Source organism: Sturnus vulgaris, chromosome 2 (assembly GCF_052056855.1).
Source record: "Sturnus vulgaris isolate bStuVul1 chromosome 2, bStuVul1.hap1, whole genome shotgun sequence".
Taxonomy (NCBI): Eukaryota; Metazoa; Chordata; class Aves; order Passeriformes; family Sturnidae; genus Sturnus; species Sturnus vulgaris.
Window position 1 is genome coordinate 52,746,850 of NC_142244.1, and position 23,745 is coordinate 52,770,594.

Consider the following 23,745-nt stretch of genomic DNA (forward strand, 5'->3'; position numbering starts at 1 on the left):
TTTCACACTAATACTTCAACCATTTCAGAGCACAAGCACATAAAAGTATTCTTTAAAAAATCCTGTTATTTAATTGAAGAACTCTAGTTTCTCAATGTCTAGGTCTAATGACTTGAGGAAAGAGTGTATAAGGAAGAAAAGATTATGAAGAAGCTTCAGCTGACACAGGATCTCAGTTTCTAAGGGACCTTAAAGAGTGCATGAAGCAGCCAGCCCAAAGATCCCTCTGCTGTGAGCACACACCTGCCCCACACATATCTGACAGTGGAGGGGGATGGACCATGTCCCAGCTGAGGTCTGCAAAGCAGCTCTGCAGCTAAGGAAGTTCCTCCTGGTGCTCCAGGCAACCCCAGCCCCAGTTCTGTCCTCTCCTGCATGCCTGGGCTGGAGTGTAGACACAGAGGCACCGCAAGAGGAGGCACCTGGGGCTGAAAAGCAGCTACAAACTGCTGCTGCTGCCCTGACTCACTGGCTTACAGGCTCAAGGGGCAGTAGACCACCAGCACTGGTCAGAGATGACATAAGTGAGGGTGTTTGTATTGTTACCACCAAGGCTGAATCTTGTTGGTTCATATTTCACTTTCCCCTCTTCAGTCAGTGAGGTTTAAACACGTGCAGGTACAGTGGCCAGCATCCAGAACATGAGAAAGGCAATGGTTCAGGTTGCCTGAACAACTGTATTTTGTCCTCTTTGTACGTCTGACCAAACTCACAGTCTTTAATTTTTTAATTGCATCCCATTTCCCATCCTGTAATCCACACCTGTGTGCATACCAGGAATTTGATGTGGACTTTTTAAATGCAGCTTATGTGACTGCAACATTTTAATCTACATGACTTCCCTGTTCTCCTTCTGAGTATGTTCTTCTTATGAGAGTATATTATCTCTTATGGTACAATAATAATTGAAATTTAAGTCGTTTGAATTGCATTAATTTTTTCCAAGTCACTTGTACACCTCTGTAACACTTTTCACAAATTCTACTCATGCTTAGAAAAAGAGAATTAAACACCTTGAACTAATCATAAAGGGAAGACTATAAGACAGAAAAATGCATTTGTTTGCACTTCTAAAACTCGTTCAAACCAGACAAATCCAGGTGACCCAAAGGTAATAGTAGACATACAAGATCAAAACTGAAATTGCAACACATAAGAGTATAAAACATCTGCTGAGCATTGAATGGAGAGTTTGCCTTGAAAAGTTGAAAGCCTGATTTAATATCGCTCCATCGAACAATTTTCCTCAAGTGTTCTTGCCTGTGGACATAAACTGAGACAAATCACAGAACATTACGCACTGTGGGCAGGAATTTACTCACTGAGAATAGGAATTTGTCTCATTTTCATTTCTTTCTTCATATTATTGTCTTACTGAACATGCAGGCTAGGAATCTAATTTTACTGTAGATGGAAGGGAATATTTCTTTACCAGCCTGTCTATGCTGGGGAAGATGTGGCTTCATTCACCTTGACTTACACTATACCTGTACTGCACAGTCAATTATTTCAATTTAACATTTTCAGGGTATGGCCTTAATTCTTCATTACTTTTTACCTACAGGTACTTGTTATATTTTCTGTTCTGCACTGAGTTTAGCCATGTACTGTGAAAGAAATAACGACTTTGTGACTCATGTAATATAAATTCTTGAAAGTCACCACCTTATTTATTTAAAGAAAACATGAGTAATCGTTAATGAATTCTCATACAGTTACTCCATACAGAGTTTGAATAAATACCTCCAATCAAGCATGCTACACCCTGTTCCTTTGTGCTAAGACATGTGCTCCCTTCCGTGTGGAAACTAACGGGCTTTTGGGGCAAAGGGAATCATCAAAAAACATCACATCTTGAAATTACCTGTTTATTATCAAACAGATAATTTCCACTCACATTCACAGGCCACGTCATAATTCTGCCTCAAGGAGTTGGTGGCGTACATGACCCAAATATTTCGGATTTTCAAAGTATGATCCGATTGAAATAACAGTCTGGTTCCTGTCATTTCCCTTGTGGTGGTTTTCTTTTTAGAAATGATTAAATAGTGTAATTCCTCTAATGACTCATTTAGTTTATTTTTAACTAACACCAAAGGAAAACACAAAGGAAATAGTCTTCATCAAATGTGTTTTTCAAGGAGGAAGAAAAGCTATATAGTGATATGATAGAGTAAATTAGCATGGTTTAGAACAGTACATGCAACTTATGACTGAAAAGCTAGCAGTATATGCAACACTTTGTATCACACTGCATCACGGACCAGGAATGGAAACTTTGCTTTCTACATTGTAAATTGTGTATGTTGTGATTTTGTAATACATTGCTTTCATTAAGGAAAATAAATTTCCATGATATAACAATCCTACTTTAGGTGTCTCCAGTCAGAAAACCGGCAAGTGAAAAATAACTGGGTAAACAGTAGAGAGCAGGTATTCAAACAAGCCCCAGGGCAGCTTAGTACTTAAACATGTGGCAGATCTGTTTTCAGCAAAGCAATTATCAAGGTAAGATTCACCATTCCAACAATGCAGGCTGGATCTTTTTCTAAACATATGCTAGAATTCAAATTATTAGATTGGAGAGGTACTAACACAAGAATTGGGGTAGCTATGCTCAAATACTTTATCTTAATGGCCTTAAAATGTTTCACTCAAAGATATATGAATTCAAGCAACTAAATAAAAATTACATGCTTTACTCAGCTGGATGACTGAAAGAAAGTTTTGGTTCACATCTTGCATCTCCTAATCTACTTTTCAATATATCATTGGTTAATTTCTCTGTGGCACTCTGCTAGTTATGAATCCTATTTGTTAATGGGGTAAAACTCATTCACCTCTAAAAGCATAGACTGATAACTCCACCAGTTTTAGAGTACTCTTCTAGTACCTTCACACTGCTTGCACCAGCAAAATTTGGTGAAAATCTTGTGAGGGATTGATGGATCTAGATTTTTCATCCAAAGTCTAAACTGGAGGTTTACAACTTAATCATATTAGCTAGGCTCAGATTTTTTAGTATTGCTAATACAACTATTTGTATCAAAATTATTAGTCATTACTTGGAGCACTATAGAAAAATTGTGTACCTTGGTTTCTCACTAGACGTGTGTCTGCCTACATATGGGGTTATAGACAGACATCAGCATCTATCTGTACACATAATTTCCTTACTGCTAATGAACTGACACTTGACCAATAGTGGATCCCGTCCCAAGCTTACATCAATAGAAAAATGAAGGAAGCAATGATGCATTTATTAGTAGTTACCCAAAATAATACTGAACAGTAACATACATCACATGATCAAGGTACTATACAAATATAATTTCCAATTGGAAGGCTGTAAAAGAGGAGCAGAGGTAATTCAACACAGACTGACCATCCATGCAACAAGCTGCAGGAAGAAAAGTTACAACTTTGAAACTCCTCACCATGCAGCTTCTCCAAAGAGTCAGCACCACTGGCTGGCTTTGGCAACCCTGGCTGTCCCAGGCAGATTACAGGTAACAAGAGGGAATGTTAAACAGCACCATGACAGGTCGAAGAGGTGTGTTAATCCACCACATCCTCAGTTAATGCTGTTTGAACACTAAGTTGGTACTAGCACTGCACCCAAAACATTTTCAAATAAACCTGTAGAGAAATAAATTACCCTTTCTTTCCATTCAATCCAGGCCATACACTGGGTACACAGAATGACATAATATCCTTCCTGAAATCAGAGCTGCAGTGAGGACCAGTATCCTTCAAACACGACCAGTTCCTGACACTGCCTTGCAAACAACTACATTTTCCTAATTGCCACAGAAACTATCTTTTTCATCTTTTTAAACCTGGCCAAAGAATTATGCATTGTTTTCTTTATAAATGCAATAAAATTTCATCACTATATTCTGTACTTCTACCAGATTTTGACAGCCACAGGTCTAAAGAATCTTACTGGAAAGCAACACACAGAAATAGCCACTCCATTTAACTGCTGCTGATCAAAACCTCACACCAATTACTGTGGTATTTGCCAGATATGGCAGTAAATGATGTTATCTCTATACCTACCCCTTGCTAGCCAAATCAAACACTTTTTTGCAAGCTGTCCACAAAGTGGCTATTATCATCAGGAATTTCTTTTCAACATGACATTTCTCTGCATGTAGGACTCCATCCACTTTGGAAACTGGTGTTCTTGGAAACAGGATTCCATACAAAACCATGATCAATACAAAACTATGTATTGATTTGCTTTTTAATCCGGAAAAATTGGTACAGTTGGTAAGGGCTTTTATCTTTGCATTAGCCATTGTGAAGATGATTTTAAAGTGTGCGCAGGCCAAAGGATTTTTTCTGAGGCCAATTTGCATTTAGCTTTAGTGCCATAGACAGGAGTTCAGAAAAAACCCAAATTGATACATTCGTAATGACTGCTTAGATAACTGCTCAAGCAGCTGAAAAATGCCAAGTCAGCAATTATTTTTAAGGATATGTGACATATTTTCTAATACCCTGATAATTACACACACTTGTTTCCAAAGGACGCTATCCCAGTTACCTTCTTCCAGTCGCACGGGACTTCTACTTATTTTTTAATTGGGTGACTCTCTATTCTTCTTTCGTGGGTTACCAGGGCAGGTTTGACCTGTAGCAATCAGAGCAGATGGACCGGTGCCAGTAACTGCTCAGACAGCCAGACAAGATGAAGTTCAGCATCTAAGATGCCGCAGTATAGTTTATGATTAAAAGGTAATTTAGTTAAATCGCTAAGCATGCCCTGGTATTTGTCTCCTGGTTGTCGGTGTGTGTATGTGTGGAGAGGTATGAATGACTACTTCTAACCCTGCCTCTAGCCAGATTATTTTGGAATAGAGACAGGAAACGAGCCTGAAACATGAGGCATTCAAACCTGTTCTCTTACGAAAGAGCAGACCTGCAGACCCCGCGCCAGCGCCGGGCTGCGGAGCGCTCCTGCCAGCAACTCACCTTGCTGAATTTTCGTCACCAGCTGGTGACGGGCGAGGATCCTGCTGGTCCTGTAGGGAGGGCGGCGGGCGGGCGGATCGCAGCGCCAGAAGAGCTCCTGGCCCTCGGGGGACACGGCGTTCAGGTAGAAGCAGGCGGTGCCCGCCGCCCGGGGCACCTGCTTCAGCATCGCCGCTGCCCTCGGCTCGCCCCGGCCGTCCCGCGGCGCTGCTCCGCACCGGAATCAGGGCAAGGAAAGCGGGCGGGCTCCGAGCCCCAGGGAGCTGCGAGGAGCGAGCGCTTTAAACGAAGAAGGAGTGCCAAGAGCTACTACAGCTCGGGATTCCGGCTCTCTCCCACATGATCTGTGCGGGCCAATCGCTCCCACTGTGGAAGTCAGCCTGCGGAGCGGGACAGCCAGCCAGCCCCAGCCCGGCACACAGCCTTAGCCTCAGCTCCAGCCCCAGCCCCAGCCCCGCACAGCCTCTCCCATTGCCGCATAGCCTCTCCCAGCCCAGCACAGCCTGTCCCAGCCCAGCCCCGCACAGCCCCAGCCCAACCCCGCACAGCCTGTCCCAGCCTTTCCCAGCCCCGCACAGCCTTTCCCAGCCCCGCACAGCCTGTCCCAGCCCCGCATAGCCTGTCCCAGCCCCGCATAGCCTCTCCCAACCCCGCATAGCCTCTCCCAGCCCCGCACAGCCTGTCCCAGCCCCGCACAGTCTGCCCCGGCAGCCCCCAGGTGGCCGGAGTTTACCCGGCACGGAGGGACCGCTTCAGAAAGCAAAGAAGAAATAGTTGAAGACGCTCGAGAATGCGTGTTTTAGAGTACTCGGGGCTGCCGAAAACCTTTTTGTCCTCTGCTCTACGCTGCCCAGAGGTTGACTCATCTCAAGAGATGGTGCCCTCGCTTACTTTTCTAAAAATCATACCCTTGTTTGCCAAGAAAAAGTCCGTTTACGGAAGGGCTGTCTGAATCTCCAAAACCACACGGTACACCGAGCACTGGAACAAGCGAAGCCCTTGGGATGAAAAAAATTCAACAACACCTAGCAGCAGTCACTCAGCAGTAAACAAAACCCAAGAGTCTCTAACATTAATGCTACCAAGAACTGCTCACAGCCTGCCTGGAAGAGGGAAACGGGATGGAGAGGTTCCCTGTTATTCAGGTTCCTTGCTATAACATCATCTTGTTGTTGTTGGTTTTTTTCAACAGTCAGAGGGGCATGTATTTTCATTCTATCCTCACATATCAACCACTGAGTTAGCAGAAGATACTATTTCTTTGATTAATCATACAGACACAGAACATTGCCATTTTTATCAGCAGATGGGCAGCAAATCTGAGTGAAAATATACTAAAGATGCTCTCCTAGTCAAATAATTTTTCATTATATTTAAAAATGCCAGTATTTTGGATTAATACACCCCTAGTGTGTGCTGATTTCTAAGAATCACGGGAATGACCGATTTCTAAGAACCACAGCTCAGGAATGATGCTGCCACCTTTTCCATGAGACCAGTGTCAAGCTGGGGCCTGGCAACTGACAGCACTGTTGGAGTGGCTGCAAGCCCCAGACAGAAGGGGGCTCAACCCATGAGGGATCTTGACCTCCTGAAGCTCTACCTGTGTTGACATTATTGTCTGTGTCCTGTTCTCCAGCCTTGAGGCCAACAGTATCTCATGACATGCCATGGTACAGTGGAGCTCTCCTGTCACTCCCCACCTCACAGATGCTGACCAGGGCAGGTGGCATTGCCTGGGACCCACCTCTTCACAGAGGACAGGGCAGATATATTCACCTAAACGGGAGAGGGGGAAGGACAGCTCTTGTGCACAATTATTCATTAAAATTTTTCTCCATGCAAACCCCCTTAGGGCACAGTTTTACTGTGATACAATCTCTTCTCATTACACCTTATGAATTTTATTCCTCATCAATGTGAGACTTGTGCAGTGCCATAAAATGGAGAATTATAATTCCAGGTACTAGAAATTTAAAATTAATGTTGTAGACTGGAAGCCTCCATTACCTGTTATTACCTTTAACAGAATCTGCAAGTGCTGTACGTGTTGATTTTTCCTCCTGGTATGGCTGCATGGTCTTCTCTGAGACTCTAAGCAGAGACTACAGACTCAAGAGCGAAGACACAGCACCACTACCATCTATACTCCCAAACAGGGCTGGGCACTGGCAGCCAGCCAGGCACTAGGACTAACCAGTCTCCTCTCTGCCTGGCTGTGCAAAGACGAGAGGCAGGATTGCTTCACAGGCATGAGCAGAGAGAGCCTGAAGAGCAGGGAAGAGATGGCTCTTATTCCTACCCCAGCTTGTCAAGCCAGTGTGTCAGTCACTGTGCTGCCATCTTTTCAGGAATAAATATTCCAGAGACTCCCAAACATCAGTGACAGGCACAGTGTTTATCCAAAGAGACATTACTACTACCATGCAGGGAAATTCTTATTCGATTAATCTACAGTTCTTTGATCTAATTCTATTTAAAAAATGCTATTGCTAATGTAAAGCAAGTATTAACATTTAATACCACTCTGCTTAAATATTCAGAAGGATTTCTTTTTCTGTTGGAAAATGCATTGACTTTTTCAGCTAATGGGATTCTGCATTCTTCCTTGCAATACTTCAAAGTCGGAGCAGTTTGAGAGAAATGTAATGCTTCAAAAGCCAGTCCAAAGAAACAAAAACCATGGCAAGAGCCTAAGTAAGGTGTATATACTAGTGAACAACTCCACTAAGGGCTCAGCAAGCTCAGTAATATGCTTGTAACAGACAGCACAGTACAGCCTCAGTGCCCTCGTGTCTGCCCATCCTTCCCATGTCCCCACCAGAGGGTAAGGCAACAGGGCAGAGCTGCCCTGCCAGCTTCCCAGCAGCTCATCTCAGAGGTCACAAAGGACAGAATAAGAAGCCTCTGTTGCACTATGATGACTTTCCTCTCAGACACGAGGGTCCAAACACAACTTCAGAGCCAGAGGGTTGCCCCAGGCTCAGTGCTGATGAGTGTTGCCTGTGCCGAGGCTGAATTCTTTGGCTTCAGTCCAGTACTTGCATAGTAGTCAAATAAAACAAGAAACAACAAGAGTTAGCTGGTCTTGTGGTGAGTGTTTGAAAGCTCCTGTGCTTGAAGTTGTGCATGGCGAAAGAAAGAAGTAGCCCTCCTTGCATACTTTTAAAATGACTATATCCTTGTTTGGTGACTGCCGTGATACTCATATTTATTTTCAAAAATGTGCCATTCAGATGAGGAAACCCCTTTGGCCATCAACCTCTCAGACAAGAAGTACTACAGAAGTCTAAGTTGTTATATAATAGCACTAATTAATATTTTAGTCTCAGTCTATAGACTGTTTCTGGAATAGTTAATAGAGCAACACTGAATTTCATGCTAATGCATCCCATAAAAGCACTTCAAAATAAAAGCTTCCTTGTGCATTTTACAAGGACTATGAAGCAGCTCCAGCATACCCCTGAAATTGCTGCCAGTCTTGACAGAAGCACAGCCCATGAGATGAAAACCCAACCCCATGCTCCCATGTTGTGACTGATCCACTTTCATAAAACCATGTCTGGGATTAGTGTTTTTTGTTTTTTCTTTTTTAAACTAATCAGAAATGTCCGCACTGATATTTACAGTGTAATAACCACATGTCACATCTAACATGACAATCAGTGACTTGATGGACACTGAAATACTCTGGGATATCAGGAATCTTTAGTTAAAGACCTATTCATACAGCACAGTGCTTCTGAGGACTGCATGGACTTGGTATAACTGGCAAAGTCAGCTCAAGGAGTCATACTCCTCTCTGTATGCATTCACAGGCAGAACTACAACACTTTATTTCTGTAAATTGATTTTTATGTCTCTCTGCCACCTTTTCTCCCTGAAATGGTGTTTGGTGTCAGAAAGAAGGAGTAAACTATTGGCTGGAAAAATCACCCCAGGGCTGCCCATAGATACTGCAGTATCTCAAGCAGTACTGGAGATCTGCTTCCATTTCACTGTGAGCAAGGTGCTGACATCAGCTGGAGAAAACAACCCAATGTACTCTAGAAAGGCTAATATATATTTGATAACAAACTATCTACGTATGACTGGCTTTTCTGGGCAAGACAACAGCTGAGTTTCTACATACCACCATGGCCTTAGAGTATTACTCCATGAGGCAGTGCTACAGTAGGGTAGTTGAGGATAAATTGACATGAACAGCACTTTCCCATTTATATTCCTATAAATAAATAAATAGATAAATAAGTATAAATATATATATATATAAAAAACAGGACTGCTGATTTCCATCTTAGAACGCACGCCTCGCAGTGAACTGTGAAATAGGTCTGTGATGTTGTACCTGGCACGGAGTTCTCCAGGCTTGGAGTGAACCTGCTGTTCTTACACAGTAATCAGCCACTTGATCTTCCCAAAATGACCCATTTCCCTTTTATTGTTAGTTGCACTTATCTCGTTATTTCACATCTAAAATTTAATGGCAACTTGACAGCCTCTCTTCATCAGAAAGCACTGGTTCTATGAGAACAAAACAGCTTCCTATCCAGTAGAGGAGCACATTTGTTATTAACATTAGTGACATTAGTTAGAAGAAGCAGGAAACTCTTGTTTTCAAGTCAAAGAAGAAAAAATCTCAGGCATCTGCTTTCAACTTTCTGATCTCTTGACTCCTTTCTATAATTCTGCTGGTAGAAGAATAGTCCAGTTTGCTGGATTATGGCCTAACTCCAATACCTTATATATATGCAATATATCCTGGATACTGAAGTCCTATCCACATATCCCTATCCTATCCACACATCTTATATTTCTTGCCTGTCTCTGCCTTTATAGATGCCTGCACAGCAGCTCATATGCTAAGTACAGGAAGTTTCTCCTTTCTCAAATTCAAGAAGAGAAAAAATTCACATGCAGGGAACCCAAAGCTGTGTTTAAGATGAAGCTGTCACTTACTTCATCCTGTCTCTGGGACTGGGACTTTTAAAAGCAGAAGTTCATTGCCTACTCTTTAGGAAAAATGTTTCGTGTTTGAACACAGACATTTTTTTGAAAGTTGTTGGCTGGGATTACTACAGGCTGCAAACTTTTTCATACAGGGCGTGAAACAGCAGGGACTCTGGAGCCGCCAGAAAGGTTTCCCTCTGGCTCAGCGGCACTTTAGCTTTCTTCCTGAGGCGGTGCTGGGGCGCCAGGGCTCTGCAGCTCATCTGGGGCTGCCAGGAATCAGACTGGGGCAAAAGGAAAATAGTTTGTGTGAGATTTCTGCATAGCCAGGAAGTGAGATGGAGAGGGCTAATAGCTGCACGGAATTACAACAGAGGATTGTTTCTCTGGAGAGCCCGATACTGATGTGCTCTGGAGGAAAGTCAGCTGCTGTGTCAACTGTCTGATAGTGAGTTTTAAAAATGAACACTGCTTCACAGGGCTTCTTATGCATGAGAGACAGGCTTACACACACCCTTGAAGATAAACTTCAAACTGGGAGATGAGGCTTCTGAATAGTACATTATATTCTTTTCTTCTCTTCCAGTGTCCCTGTTCCAGCATCAGAGGACTATCCATTTGCATTTTAAGACCCATGTGTTCAATGGATAGTACTGCTACATAAAATACCTCCTGATTATGAGAACATCAGTGGCCTGGCAACAGCACAGAAGCAGAGAATTAGAAATTATGTGCAGGGAGTACAACAGTAGTACATTTAGAGAACAAAAGGATGGTGGAAAGTGATTGACCAGCCTCCCAGACAAACTTATGGGAATAAGGACACATGCAAAAGCCAGGAAGAAGAGGGTCAAGGCAAGAAAGTGTGATTTATCTCATCAATTCGCCTGTGGAGGTGCTCAGGATGTTAAACAAGCAAAATGAATAGTAACTGATTTGATAAAGGCCCCTCCAAGATCCTTCACCAAGCAATCATAAAGAACCTCAGTTATCACAGATAAAAAGGAAAAGGCCACTTGTGGTTTAATGATAGCTTAACGACAGGAAACAAAAAGTAGTAATAAATAATCTATGTTCACAATGCAATTAGGTTCCCAGAGGATTCACACCGACATTACTGTTGGAACCTGTTTTGTCCACCATCCATACATGGTTTTTATAATGGGACTGATTAATGAGTTGGCAAAATATAATGATGATACCAAGTTAGTCTGTCAGTCAAAACAGAAATTGACTGTAAACACTGAAGGTGTTTAGTACAGTATTGACTGAGAAGGCCTTAAAATTTTAGCTTTTGAGGGCTGATAAATGGACAGGACAAAAAATACCCTAAAGATAACACAGTGCACAGTGATGAGATTTAATGGAGCTGTTATCATTAAGGAAACAGATCTTGGATAGGTTTATGAAAATCCAATACAAGTGCTCAGTAGAAACAAAAAAAAAGCAAAGTGGATTTTAAAACTTTTTGGAAAAGTAATTGAGTGCAAACCAACAAACATGGTTATGCTATTACAAATGTCTGCCTATCTTCTGGTAATTAAGAGGTCTTTTCTCGCAGTGGATAAAGTTGGGAACAGTAAGTGGGGGTAGGTTCAAAATGAATTAACATAAATAGTTCTCCATATATGCACAGCTGACCCCTGGAAGTCATTGTTAGAGGATACTGTGGTTGTTAGAAGATAGCAGAATTCAAAAAAGGATAAAATCCCTGGAAGAAAAATTCAGCAAAATTCCAGCTCATGGCCCAGGACCTCCTTGCACCACGTGAATGCAGGTAGGATAGACAACATGTACAAAATCACTATATGCCTATGCCAGCATTATATTTTTCCAAAAATAGCTGCATCTGCCCACTGGTCAGCACATGTAACTGGGTGGGTGTGACCTGTGGCCACCCCACTGGGGCTGTTCTGAGCAGGAATGGCCAGTCTGTATTCTCACCTGAGCTAACCAGATGTTATACCCCACGGCCTATGTAAATGTGGGCTCCAAACACACTGCTAGTGCATAAATGCATCAAAATAACTGCTCCTGTGGTCTGTGGCTGCAGACTGTGGAATGACAGTATTTCCCTGGGCACAGCCTCTCCGTGCCCTCCTGTCACATTTGCTGGTGAAGTGTAAGCTGCTGGTCTGTTGGCCACAATGTCACGCTCAGAGGACCTCTCTGACCTCTCTGTCCCTTCTGCTCTCCCATGGGCTTAGAAAGAACCAGGAGCTCCTGGAGGGTTGGTAAAATCATTGGAAGGGATCAGCTGGTTCATCCAGTGCCTGACTGCTAATTTAGGCATTATGGTCTCACTCCTGTCCAGTTTTTAAACATTTTTCCTCAGTCAAACCACACCAGCATATGAATAGAGACTCCATTGGCCTTAGCTGAACTCTTCACAAGCCAAGAATAGCCAGCATCCCACACTCTGTAAAGTCCCTAAAGACAGTGGTTCTCAACAGCAAATTAAGGAAAAAAACACAACAGTTGGGTAATAGAGTTCAAAAGAGAGGAAGGCATTTCAGGTGGCAGACCTCCTCTGCTAAAGTATTTGGAGAGTATTATGACAGAAATGAGCTAAAAGATGTTTCCATACCCTTAGTGCAACTCCATCTGCTGTATCTATACACGAGTTCCTAAAACTAAACTCACAGGAACTCTGTAAATATATTTAAGTAGTGGTGGGCTTATACACATCCTAATCTCACAGTCTCACTAACAAAGTGTTTGGATAACACACTGATAAGGTAAGGAAGTGTTTAGATAAACTTAGTTTCCTATAGTTATCCAAATACATTGTAAATCCCCACGCAGCCCTACTGCTGGTCTCAGTCACAGACAAAAATTCCTATCTGAGCTGAAGGTTTATGCCTTTGAAGACTTCAGGTAAGGGCTTTGCTATTTATTTTCTTTTCAACAGGACTCCAGTACTATCACGATCTAATGGGCAAGAGATGGAATATTCAGGTTCTGATCTGGTTTTGACAGAAGTTTTTCCCCCTCTCTGTGCTAAAGAATCAACGCCAAAGTTAGATTTCGTAAACGTTTTTAAAAAGCAACAAGGCAGAACAGAATAATTCTTGGCAACACTATTTCAAATACAGCAGCAGGGGACTGGTGTCTGAGAACATGAAATTCTCCAGGCTCCTTGAAATCAATGAATACTTGTTGCATGATTTCAGTCTCTGGCCCAGTAAGGCAGACAGACACCATGGTCAGGGCACAGGGCTAGCTGGCAGCGACTCGCTGGAAGACTTGAGGGAAGTTGTATAACCTGTCTCTGTACACCAGTTTCCTGACTGATAACAGTAATCTTTGCCTTTCTTAATTATTTTGGTACCCGTATGTAAAAAAAAGGAAATACAATTTTGTTGGAAGATTAATTTTCCTTACAAGCAATATCAGTCCACTAGAGGCAGGCTAAAATCTACTCTAACTGCATGAGCTAAGGTGAAAATAAACACCCTTTAAAATGGTCCTACACCTGTAGTGGATTCCTTCAGATGAGACACTTACTGCCTAAACTTGCAGAATGCCAGAGATTTCCTAATGTGTTATTAAATGTATGGTTATAAGATCTTATCAATTCTGTGTAACAAGGATGTAGGGTTGTACATGTAGCTCTGCAGAGCAATGTGCACTAACAAATAAGCTAAGCCTGGACTCTGGGCTTGCTCAAGGACTGCAGCCTTGCACATAGGGAAGTACTCTGAAAGATACATATAAAATATTTTGTTCACTGACAGTTGGAATTCCTCTTTATTTATTCTACAGTCCCCAAGCCATCACCACCAGAACATTTTCTTCCTTTCCCCGGGTCACCAGAACCAGAACAAAGGCCCAGTACAAAAAACATCATGGATGAGCAGAGAATCTGGTCACTGTCCCAGGTTTAAGGCTGAGCCACCACCTCACAGCAAGTGTGACCAACACACCTGTGCACTTTTCTGGCTGCATAGTATCAGCCATACCGGTGTCTGATTAGCAACCTCACACATAAAGAAGCCAGGGGAGTATGAGACATGCATGGATCACTTATTCCTTACCCAAAGCTAGAATTTATCACAATCTACAGCGAGTGTTCTATATAGCCCTGTCTGTTTGGAGTAGAAAGTGTGATGACTATTTAACCCCAAATTATTTCATTCTTTCTTCATATCATAAAATTTAGTAGTATAAATTGCATATATGTATTTTTTTTAATTAACAAACAAACTAAAAAAAGCCCAAACAAATCCCCACAATAATTACTGGCAGAACATCCACAATAAAACAGTAGTGGGACAGTTTACAATATTGATATTATGAACTGGACAAGTCCTTGGACAGGATTTTCTGTCTTCTAGAAACAAACAGCTCTATGAAAATTTAAGCACTTCATTTTTAGACTCCATATTTTTTGCATACTTCTTTTCACTCACATTTTACACTGTGCTAAATACACACCACAGAGCTGATGTGTCTCACTGGATAAAGGTGCAGGTGTTTGTTTTTTTACAGAGTGGAAACCCACCAAACAGCAGGAGCAACAGAGAGGAAAGCGCTTCCCGGAGGTCCCTTTCCAGCCACCATCTGCTCCTTCTGAAAAAGGGCAGGCAGCCTGCAGCTCTCTTTCCCCATAGCCTGCCTCTGGAGAATGCTTCCAGTGTACAGGAAGGGCAAAAAAAAAGCCTGGAACCTGCAGCAGTGCAGGCAAGACACATTCCTACTATTTCTCAGCAAACATTCCCTCCTTCTCCTCCCGTCCCCAATACAGGTGTACTTCCCTTCTCCCCTCTCTAGCTCACACACTCCCTTGCACACTCTCCTCCAGCAGCCACTTACCAAGACTCTTCCTCTGCTGATTCCCCCTCTGCTCGAAATAGGCACACCGAGAGAGTTGGTTGATAAGTTCCATTCCAGCTGTGAATTTCTTTTTACTCTCTCAATTACAGAGTGATGAAAATACTGCCATCTGCCCTCATGTTTATCCTGGCATCCTATCACATCCTTCTCACAGGCTTTCTTCCTGTCCCACTGTCTGAATACACAGCTCTGTTTCAAATCAACCTCATGGTGTTCCTCATTTGTTGTTGTCTACTTAAGGTGTTGCTCCATGTTTATGGAATGTAGTTTTACTGGAAAAATTCCTTGGCCAAAACCTTCAAAAGGAACTACTCATCTTGGGTCTATTTCTCATGACACTTGAAAAGCTCTGACTTTCTGGGGAGATTGGTTTCCTCAGTCTGGACATAAGACCTCTTTGAAGTATCTCAAGTTGGGCAACAAAATATTGCAAAACTGAAATTGCACCTGACCTGTGAAGAAGGTTGGTCCTATTTATGTTTGCCAATATTTTTTGCCTCCTGTTCCATCAGATTTTGACAGGCAAGTGCTGTTCTTAGCTATAAGGACATGAAATTAAGGGAAAACTGGGTCCTGAAAGAAGTTTCCGGACCATGCTGCTGTGGACATCTTTTACTCCAAGCCAGAATCCATTGTATATCCTGTAAGTGCTCAGGATTTGCATGTATGTAGCTGAGACTGGAATTGGCTTTAAAGTGCTTTGTATGTACTCTCTTCTTCGATTGCAAAAGAATGAAGCAGAGATTCATGTATTTCAGTCTTTTTTTTTTTTCTCCTTTTATGTCCTGGGGAGCTTATGACAAATAATGTATTCAAATAATATACTCACTGGTTCATAATATGTTACCAAACATAATAGGTTGGATGATAAATTAAAACCAAATGGAGTTCTGAATGTTCTGCTTTCAAGCCACTAGCAAAGCCTGTATTGCTTTAAAAATAAACTTTGTTCCCACTTTGCTCAGATTAGTGGCACTTCACTTTCCTCAGACTAGTGACACGGAGGCAACTCTGACCATGACACCTGGGAATGACATGAAAATAACTTTTAAAAATAGCAATTGTGACGTGAGGGATTACTCGTCTGCAGAACATTTCAAACGGGAAACAGTCGGTGTGTCTCACAAGCTTAGGTGTAGCTCAGCTAGGAAGTGCACAGTCACATCATAAACCTCCCTTTTACTTTGCTCCTAATTGGCAGCCCTGTTAACAACATCAGCAAAGAACTATTTACTGAAACCTGGAAGCTGAGAGGTCATACCATAAACTTGTCATGTTGTTATACTCTTTCCTAGGCATTCGCTAGCAGCTGTTGCCGAAAAACAGGATACCTGAGCCTGATGGACGTTTGTGCTGACTGAGGACACAGTAAAATATATATTTATGCATCAAATAACTACGTACTAGTTTGAAAAGTGAACCTCAAAATGCACTTTAAGACATGCATTATGAATTCTGCATGGCTGCTGCCCCTGATGCTTAGCTAAGTCTGTTGGGTTCACATGTAAAATCACGCAGCTTTTATTACAATGATTTCAAAATGTCTTCTAAAGCTGTGTAAGTCACAATCTGCCTCCCCAGAATAAACTGGAAATGAAGAAATACATTTATGCAAGGTTCAGGTACACTGGCAGGTTACTGTCAGAACATGTACCCTTAAGTGCATGTACAAGTGCCACTGGAGTCTCAGGTGCCTCATCAGCTCCATCTCCTGTTTTGCTGACTTTAGCAGGTACCATAAAATGAAGCTAGAGATGTTATGAGCAGCAATCTCTAAAATTAAACTTCTGCACTGCTACTGGCTCATTGATTTCCATATCAAAGGCACTTATGTGGCAGCTGAAGAGATGGCTTTTCCCTGTCTGTCACTGCAAGCAGGTCTTTTGTGCTCTCACTTGGCTAGGATTATGGTAAGAAATAAGCACCACCGTAGGGCAATTCATTCCCCTTGTCTCACACATCTATTTCAGGATGACAGGACTGGCTTTCAGAGGTACCTATTTCTGTTTTGACTGTAAAGGACCTGGTGTGACTAGCTCAATCCTTTTAGAAGACATCCCCACTAGACTCACTGCTTTCAAGTCAGGGCAGATGCTTTTCACTCAGTATGTTATTTATAACATGAATCAAGACTGTGTGGATAGAGCATAAAATAGAGCCTGCATTCTGAAGACTAAATGAATCCTGAGTGTAAAAGGAATGAATATTTCTTTTCTCAAGTATTTCTGTCAGCTGGTGCAGCTTAGTTGACTTGGCTGCTACATTCCCATTTTGGGATCCAACCTTCATCTGCAGTTCAAGTTGAAGCTATGCTCTCACAGGGCTGACAGGTACATCAGTGGCTGTGTCACACAACTTGGGAAGCCAGAGAAATGCCAACATGGATTGCATTCACACCATCATTGGCAAGCCAAATCTAAGGATGCTGTCCTTGGGATAGGAGTCTCTATTATTTCACTAGCAGGGTCTGCAAAGAGAATGGCTGAAAACTGTTATGTGCTAAGAAACCCAGGGGAGAATTAAATGTTAACTTCTTCCTACTTATTATTTCCTACTTATGTTATTACTGAATGTTTCATCCCTACAATTGTGTGAACATGTATGTTTTAGTCAGGCATCTACTGGCAAAACTGAGGTGAGACTTCCGGTGTAAAACAATGCCCTCTATTAAAGAAGTAAGTCATCAAATAAGGGCATCTATAAATAGAAAGGGTTGTAAAAACAAATAGGGGAAAGCATCTGGTTTGCAACATCTTTGCACAATTTGCAGTAGCTAAATCTGGAGGTAATTAATGACCTGTTTATTTTCCAAAATTTCAGTAAAATGCCTTGGCAAAAACTTAATCTGTCTCTGGAGAACATCTTACTTCCTTCCATATGTTGCCCGATCTGTCACAGCAATAAACTTCTTCCCAGTTTCAAGATCCCTAATGATTGCACCAACTGATGCTTTCCATAAAAGAAGAGATAATGGTTCCAGCTCTCTACAAGTCATGATTCTCCCTTAAGAGAAAGAAACACAAAAGAGCACAAAAGTGAGTGCCCTGTGTTACAGCCTCTGTTGTGACCTAGAATCCAGAGATTTAAAACAGTTCCTACCTACAATTTATCCCAGCTGTTTTATAATCCCTCTGAATTTGATAGTTTCTTTAAAATGCTGCCATGCCATGATTAATGTATATGCCTTGGCTTTGTAAACCCTTGTCCTGCTGTCCTTGTTTTTTAAGGTGCCTTCCAAAGAAACAGCTTAGGCCATTTACTAACTACGCATGTTTATGGCTTTGTATAAAACAAACCAGATGTTTCAGAGTCAATTTTATTTGGTGGTGTTTTGTCTAACCTAGATTCTGAAATGTATTTGTCCTCTCTTTGAATCAGATTAGGTATAGTATCTTCTGTTTTATTATATGTTGGAAATATGGATGTTCTGATAACTTCCTCTTTCTGATGAAGTCACACATCCAACCATACTGATTTAATAGATAATCTTCTTAAAAAGAATCTACTGTTGGCTTAGAAATAAAATATAATAAAACAGACTAGTCCACATGATTTGAACATTTAATAATTTAAATTTATACTCCATTTAAATGCTTTGCTGAATTCAGATCATAACCAAATTATCAGTTTTGTTCTGAAACAAAAGCACTCAGAGCTGTTAGGGATAGACAGAAAGCACAAATGTAATTACAAAATATGCATCTGCCAAGCTGATATACAACTATATGTTTCTGATTCTCTGTGGACTAACGTTTCTTTATGTTCAGGAATGATGGAGTGGGTCAAGTCAGGGCCATCCTTGCATCAGAATTCAGAGTGTTTCTGCTGATTTTAGAGAAGTTCTTTATTTTCCTCAAAGTGACTGGCAGGAAAACAAATGATCCAATTCTTTAGCTGATAATGAAGCTGTAAACGTTTCTTCCCAGGAAAAAAACTGAGCAGATCCCAAACACCTCACCATGTGGTGGAAATTCATGTAGAGGCTCAATGTACGTATGTTTGGTCATGCATCTTAAGGGTGATTACTGACATTTTGAATTTTCACTGTGTCTTTTAATAATACAGTTTCCCAGTTTATTCAAAGGAAGCTGGTGGGCTGTCATGGAGCTTGAAAATTCTCAACTGAGGAAAGTAAGAGAAGATATGGTAAGAGTAAATGAAGTAATAAATAATGCAGAAAAGAGGAATCAGTTGTCATTTTTACCTTCCTATGATATCAGAAATACAGTGATGTTGAATAAAACTTTAAACCTACAAATTAATGTTTAACAATCGAAGAAAAATGTGCGTTACACATTGGTTTAACTTTCAAGTACCTGATCTGAGTCACTAGTTATACTGTTACCCAGCAGTCAACCACCCATCATTTTTCTTTAACTTCCAACTCCTCTAGCAGCTGCCTATATTGTATAATTAATTTCTGCTACTTTGTTTAGTGAGCTATTCTGAAGATGAACATTTACCTTCCTTCAAATGGTGACTTCCACAAATGGAAGCCTCCACTGAAAACCCTCCACCACATCTGTACAGACACCCTGTCCCCTGTGACTGGGGCAGGGGCCAGGAGCAAAGGATTTAACTCAGTGTAGCTGAAACGAGGAGCCTTGAGCCTCCAGAACTCACATCTAGCATGACAGCAGCTGGCTGGGGGCCAACCACACATACAAAATAAGCCCTTAGGGAGCAGTGGTGAGCAGGGTGTGGCACTGCAGTGTGCAGGAAGGGCGCTCAGGCAGTGCCAGCCCAACCAGGGAGCAGTGGTATCCACTGGCAGAAATCCAGGGCCTCCCTCAGCTCCACACCCAGCACGGCTGGCACAGCTGCCCAGAGAGCTCTGGCAGGAACACGCGGCCACCCAGGTGCCACCTGCAGGGTGAGCCCTGCTCTCTGTGCCAGTAGTGGGTGGCACCTGTGAGCAGAGCTGTGGGAGGGTGCCCAGGTGGAAGAACTTCTCTGCTTAATGACAGGATGAGAGGAAAACCATGGAAAACCATGACATAGTTGCCATCACAGAGACGTGGGGATGATTGAAACCACTGGAGTGCTGCGTTGAGTAGCTATAGACTTCAGAAAGGACAGGTGAGGAAGGAGTGGTGGTGGGATAGCTTGGTAGGTTAGAGAGAGTTTTGATTATCCAGAGCTTGATGCCAGTGATGATTGGGTTGAGTGTGCATAGGCAACAATCAGGGAGAAGACCAAGAAGGCAGACATCCTTATGGGAGTTTGCTGTAGACCACCCAAATAGGATGAAGAGTCAGACAAAATATTCTGTAAGCAGCTGAGAAAAGTCTCCCAGTCACTAACCCTTGTTCTCATGGGGGACTTCTGCTCACCAGACATCTGGAAACAAAATAATATGGCACTTGCCATTATTAAACTTCATATTTTTGGTGATTGCCCAGCTGTCTATCAAGATATCTTTGCAGAGTCTCTCTGCCTTTGAGGAAGTCAACAGCTCCTTCCAGTTTAGCATCATCCGCAAACATAGTATACCTTCAAGTTCTGCATCCAAGTTGTTTATGAAGACACTGAAGAACGCTGGCATCTCTATCTTTTTTTGAATGCAGGGAGAAACATAGTAACAAAGGATAAGGAAAAGGCTGCAGTACTTAATGCCATCTTTGCCTCAGGTATTAAATAGTAAGACCAGTTGTTCACGGAGTACTCAGTTCCCTGAGCTAAAAGATTGGGACGGAGAGCAGTATAAAGCCCTCATAATCCCAGGGAAAATGGTCAGCAATCTACTATACCACTTAGATACACACAATCTATGGACCAGATAGTATCCACACAAAAGTATTGAGGGAGCTGGCAAAAGTTCTCACTGAGCCACTTTCCACCATTTACCAGCACCTCTGGCTAACTGGTCAGGTCCCAGTTGACTGGAGATGAGCCAGTGTGACACACATTTAACAGAATGGTCAGAAGGAGGATCCAGGGAACTGCCAGCCTGACCTCAGTGTCAGGGAAGGTCATGGAGACCATCTTGAGTGCTGCCATGTGGCACATGCAGGATAACCAGGGGATCAGGGCCAGCCAACATGGGTTTATGAAAGGCAGGTTCTGCTTGACCAGCCTGATCTCCTTCTTTAACAAGGTGACCCACTTAGCAGATGAGGGAAACGCTGTGGATGTCCTCTACCTGGATTTAGTAAAGCCTTTCAAACCTTTTCCCACAGCATTCTTGTGGAGACGCTGGCTGCTTATGGCGGGGACAAGTGCACTCGTTGCTGGATAAAAAAACTGGCTGGATGTCTGGTCCCAGAGAGTGCTGGAGAATGGAGTTATATCCAGCTGGTGGCCTGGTGCTCTCCAGGGCTTGGTACTGGGGCCAGTTCTTAACATCTTTATTGACAATCTGGACAAGGGGGTTGAGTGCACCCTCAGTCAGTTTGCAGGTGAGGCCAAGCTGGCAGGAGTGTTGATCTGCTGGAGGGCAGGAAGGCACTACAGAGAGATCTGGACAGGCTGGATTGAAGGGGTGAGGCCAATTGTGAGGTTCAACAAGGAGAAGTGTCCTGCACTTGGGTCACAACCACCCCAGACAGTGCTACAGGCTGGGAGCAATGGCTGGGGAGCAGCCCAGTAGAAAAGGACCTGGGGTGCTGGTCAACAGCAGCTGGATGTGATCCAGAACATGCCCAGGTGGCCAAGAAGGCAAATGGCCAGCAGGACCAGGGCAGTGATTGTCCCCCTGTCCTTGGCACTGGTGAGACCACACCTCGAATCCCATGTACAGTTCTTGATCCTTCATTACAAGAAAGACATTGAGGGGCTGGAGTGTGTCCAGAGAAGGGCAATGGAGTTGGAGAGGGGTCTGGAGTTCAAGTCTTACAAGGAGAAGCTGAGGGAGCTGGGGGTGTTTAGCCTGGAGAAAAGGAGGCTCAGGGGAGACCTCATCACTCTACACCTGCCTGAAAGGAGGAGGTAGCGAGGTGGGGATTGGACTCTTCTCCCAAGTGATAGGACAAGACGGAACAGCCTCACATTGCACTGGGGGAATTGTAGATTGGATATTAGGAAAAATTATTTCTTCACCAACAGGCTTGTTAGGCATGAGGCTGCCCAGGGAAGTAGTGGAATCACTATCCCTGGAGGTATTAAAAAGCCATGTTGATGTGGCACTGAGGGGCACAGTTTAGTGGTGGACTTGGCAGTGCTGGATAATGCTTGGACTTGATGACTATAAAGGTCTTTTCTAGTCTAAATGATTTTATGCCTTTATAATTTAAAACATTTATTGAAACAAGGCAAGCTTTTGGGAGTATTTTTAAATACTACTTCCTCATTTCAAAAGAGTATCATATGGATAGTGAAATTACAATATTTTAATGTTACTCATGACTCTTTGGTTCTGTGCCTTGAGATAGATGGTTACATATTTGTTTCTGAAGTAACATTTGCAAGTTGGGATTGTAGCAAAATATTTGCTAAAAAAGAGTGTGAATAGTTCACAGACTTGTCAGAATCCATCTGTTTGTGTCTATTAATGGGTGCATTCCCAGCTGTGGTCTTTCTAATGTAATAAAAAAATGTTTCTCTCTTACTATAAATCCAATGGCTGAAATCTCCTTGTAAAATTGATTTATTTCAATAAAAATCTGTCCTTATGTTAAAGACTCCTCTTAAAATGAGCAAGACCATGAGATGCCATTCACATATCATTTCTGACACATAAACGACTCGGCCTCAAATAATTTACTACAGCATTTTTCTGGATAAGCCGTGAAAGAACATGCCATTCAGATCAGGATGAGAGGGACAGGGATGGGAAAAAAGAGGTGTATTTAGCAGAGGAATGAGAGGCACATTCAAAATAATCTAAAGGTTGCGACAAATGTTTGGGTCCTCACCCCTTCATGCAATGAGTCCAACAAATATTTACACAGATATGCAACACACTTTAAAGAAGACCAAGCTATGAACCAATGCAGTAGGTCCCTAAATCTTTAGGAACCCTTTTTTGTAATGCTATGTGCAATTTTTTGAGAGAAGTTACATTTCTAACTTTGGTTTTGACTTACATATTCCACAATTCTCTTAAGCTATCCTTGGATAGAGTTGGCAGCTACCCTACATTTGTTCATGAATTGCAGCAACAGAAGACCGTATACAAAGACATTTCAAACTAATTTTTGCTCAAATTCAGATAGATCTACACGTGATCTAAGGTACATTTGAACTATGCTACTGTTCTGAGGCAGTATGTCTTTAATCAATACCAATACTCCAGTTTCGTGGCTGTCTTTTAAAGTGCTTCTGTATGAAATGACCTGTGAGAGTTCACTGCCCTTCTGCATCATCATGGCCTGGAAAACCTGTCCTCCCCAGAAAATATTCCCTGGTTTATCAAAGCATTCATTTAACTAAATTCAGAAGAAATTAATTATCCCCACAGTATTTTACATCTGTGACAAGTAAAATTTGTGAAGTATTTATAAAACTAAGCAAGCTGTTTTGAAGTTAATGAACTTATCTTGCTGCTAAAGAAATACCTGCGGTTTAAACAACTTTTTGCTAAGTTTTAAGTCATAGTGTTTTAAAATAGATTATGAATCAAATTCTTACAGCTTAAAGAAAAACAATATTTTTAAGTTCCAGTGCCTCCTCTTCCACTCTACTAGAATATGTTGCTGGATCTGTAGCAATGATTTCTGTATAAAAGGTTTTATAGGAACTCTTTTTTATATACTTACTGTTAACAGCAACAAAGAAAAAAAATCTGTATCTCTATGAAATGATGCGTTGAAATCCAATTAACTCTGGTGATTATATACAGCAGAGTATGCTTAGTTTTGATCACCATGCTAACTGAAAACATCTTATTCTTTGATTCTCATAAACTTCGGTCTACTTCTACATTGCTAGGCGTGTTGCTGCAAAAGCTCAGGAGATAAGGCTCCTGGGTGGCACTCCATCCTTGAGGACAGAGAATGCCTGGAATATTGCACTACCTTAATAAAACCAGCTGCTGTGTCT

The 23,745-nt window shown here is 42.1% G+C and overlaps 1 protein-coding gene across 3 annotated transcripts in view; it reads right to left on the reverse strand.

Annotated features, from left to right (window-relative positions):
• The window catches only part of STARD13 (StAR related lipid transfer domain containing 13), a 283,362-nt gene that overhangs the window by 107,811 nt on the left and 151,806 nt on the right, over positions 1-23,745 (reverse strand). The window contains exon 1 of one of the 3 annotated variants that reach the window (XM_014889768.2): positions 4,981-5,149. The exons of the other annotated variants lie outside the window; for them this stretch is intronic. Coding sequence (XP_014745254.2) covers positions 4,981-5,149 — 169 coding nt within the window. Of the gene's footprint in view, positions 1-4,980; positions 5,150-23,745 lie in introns of those variants that run through there. 3 annotated transcript variants of the gene reach the window in all.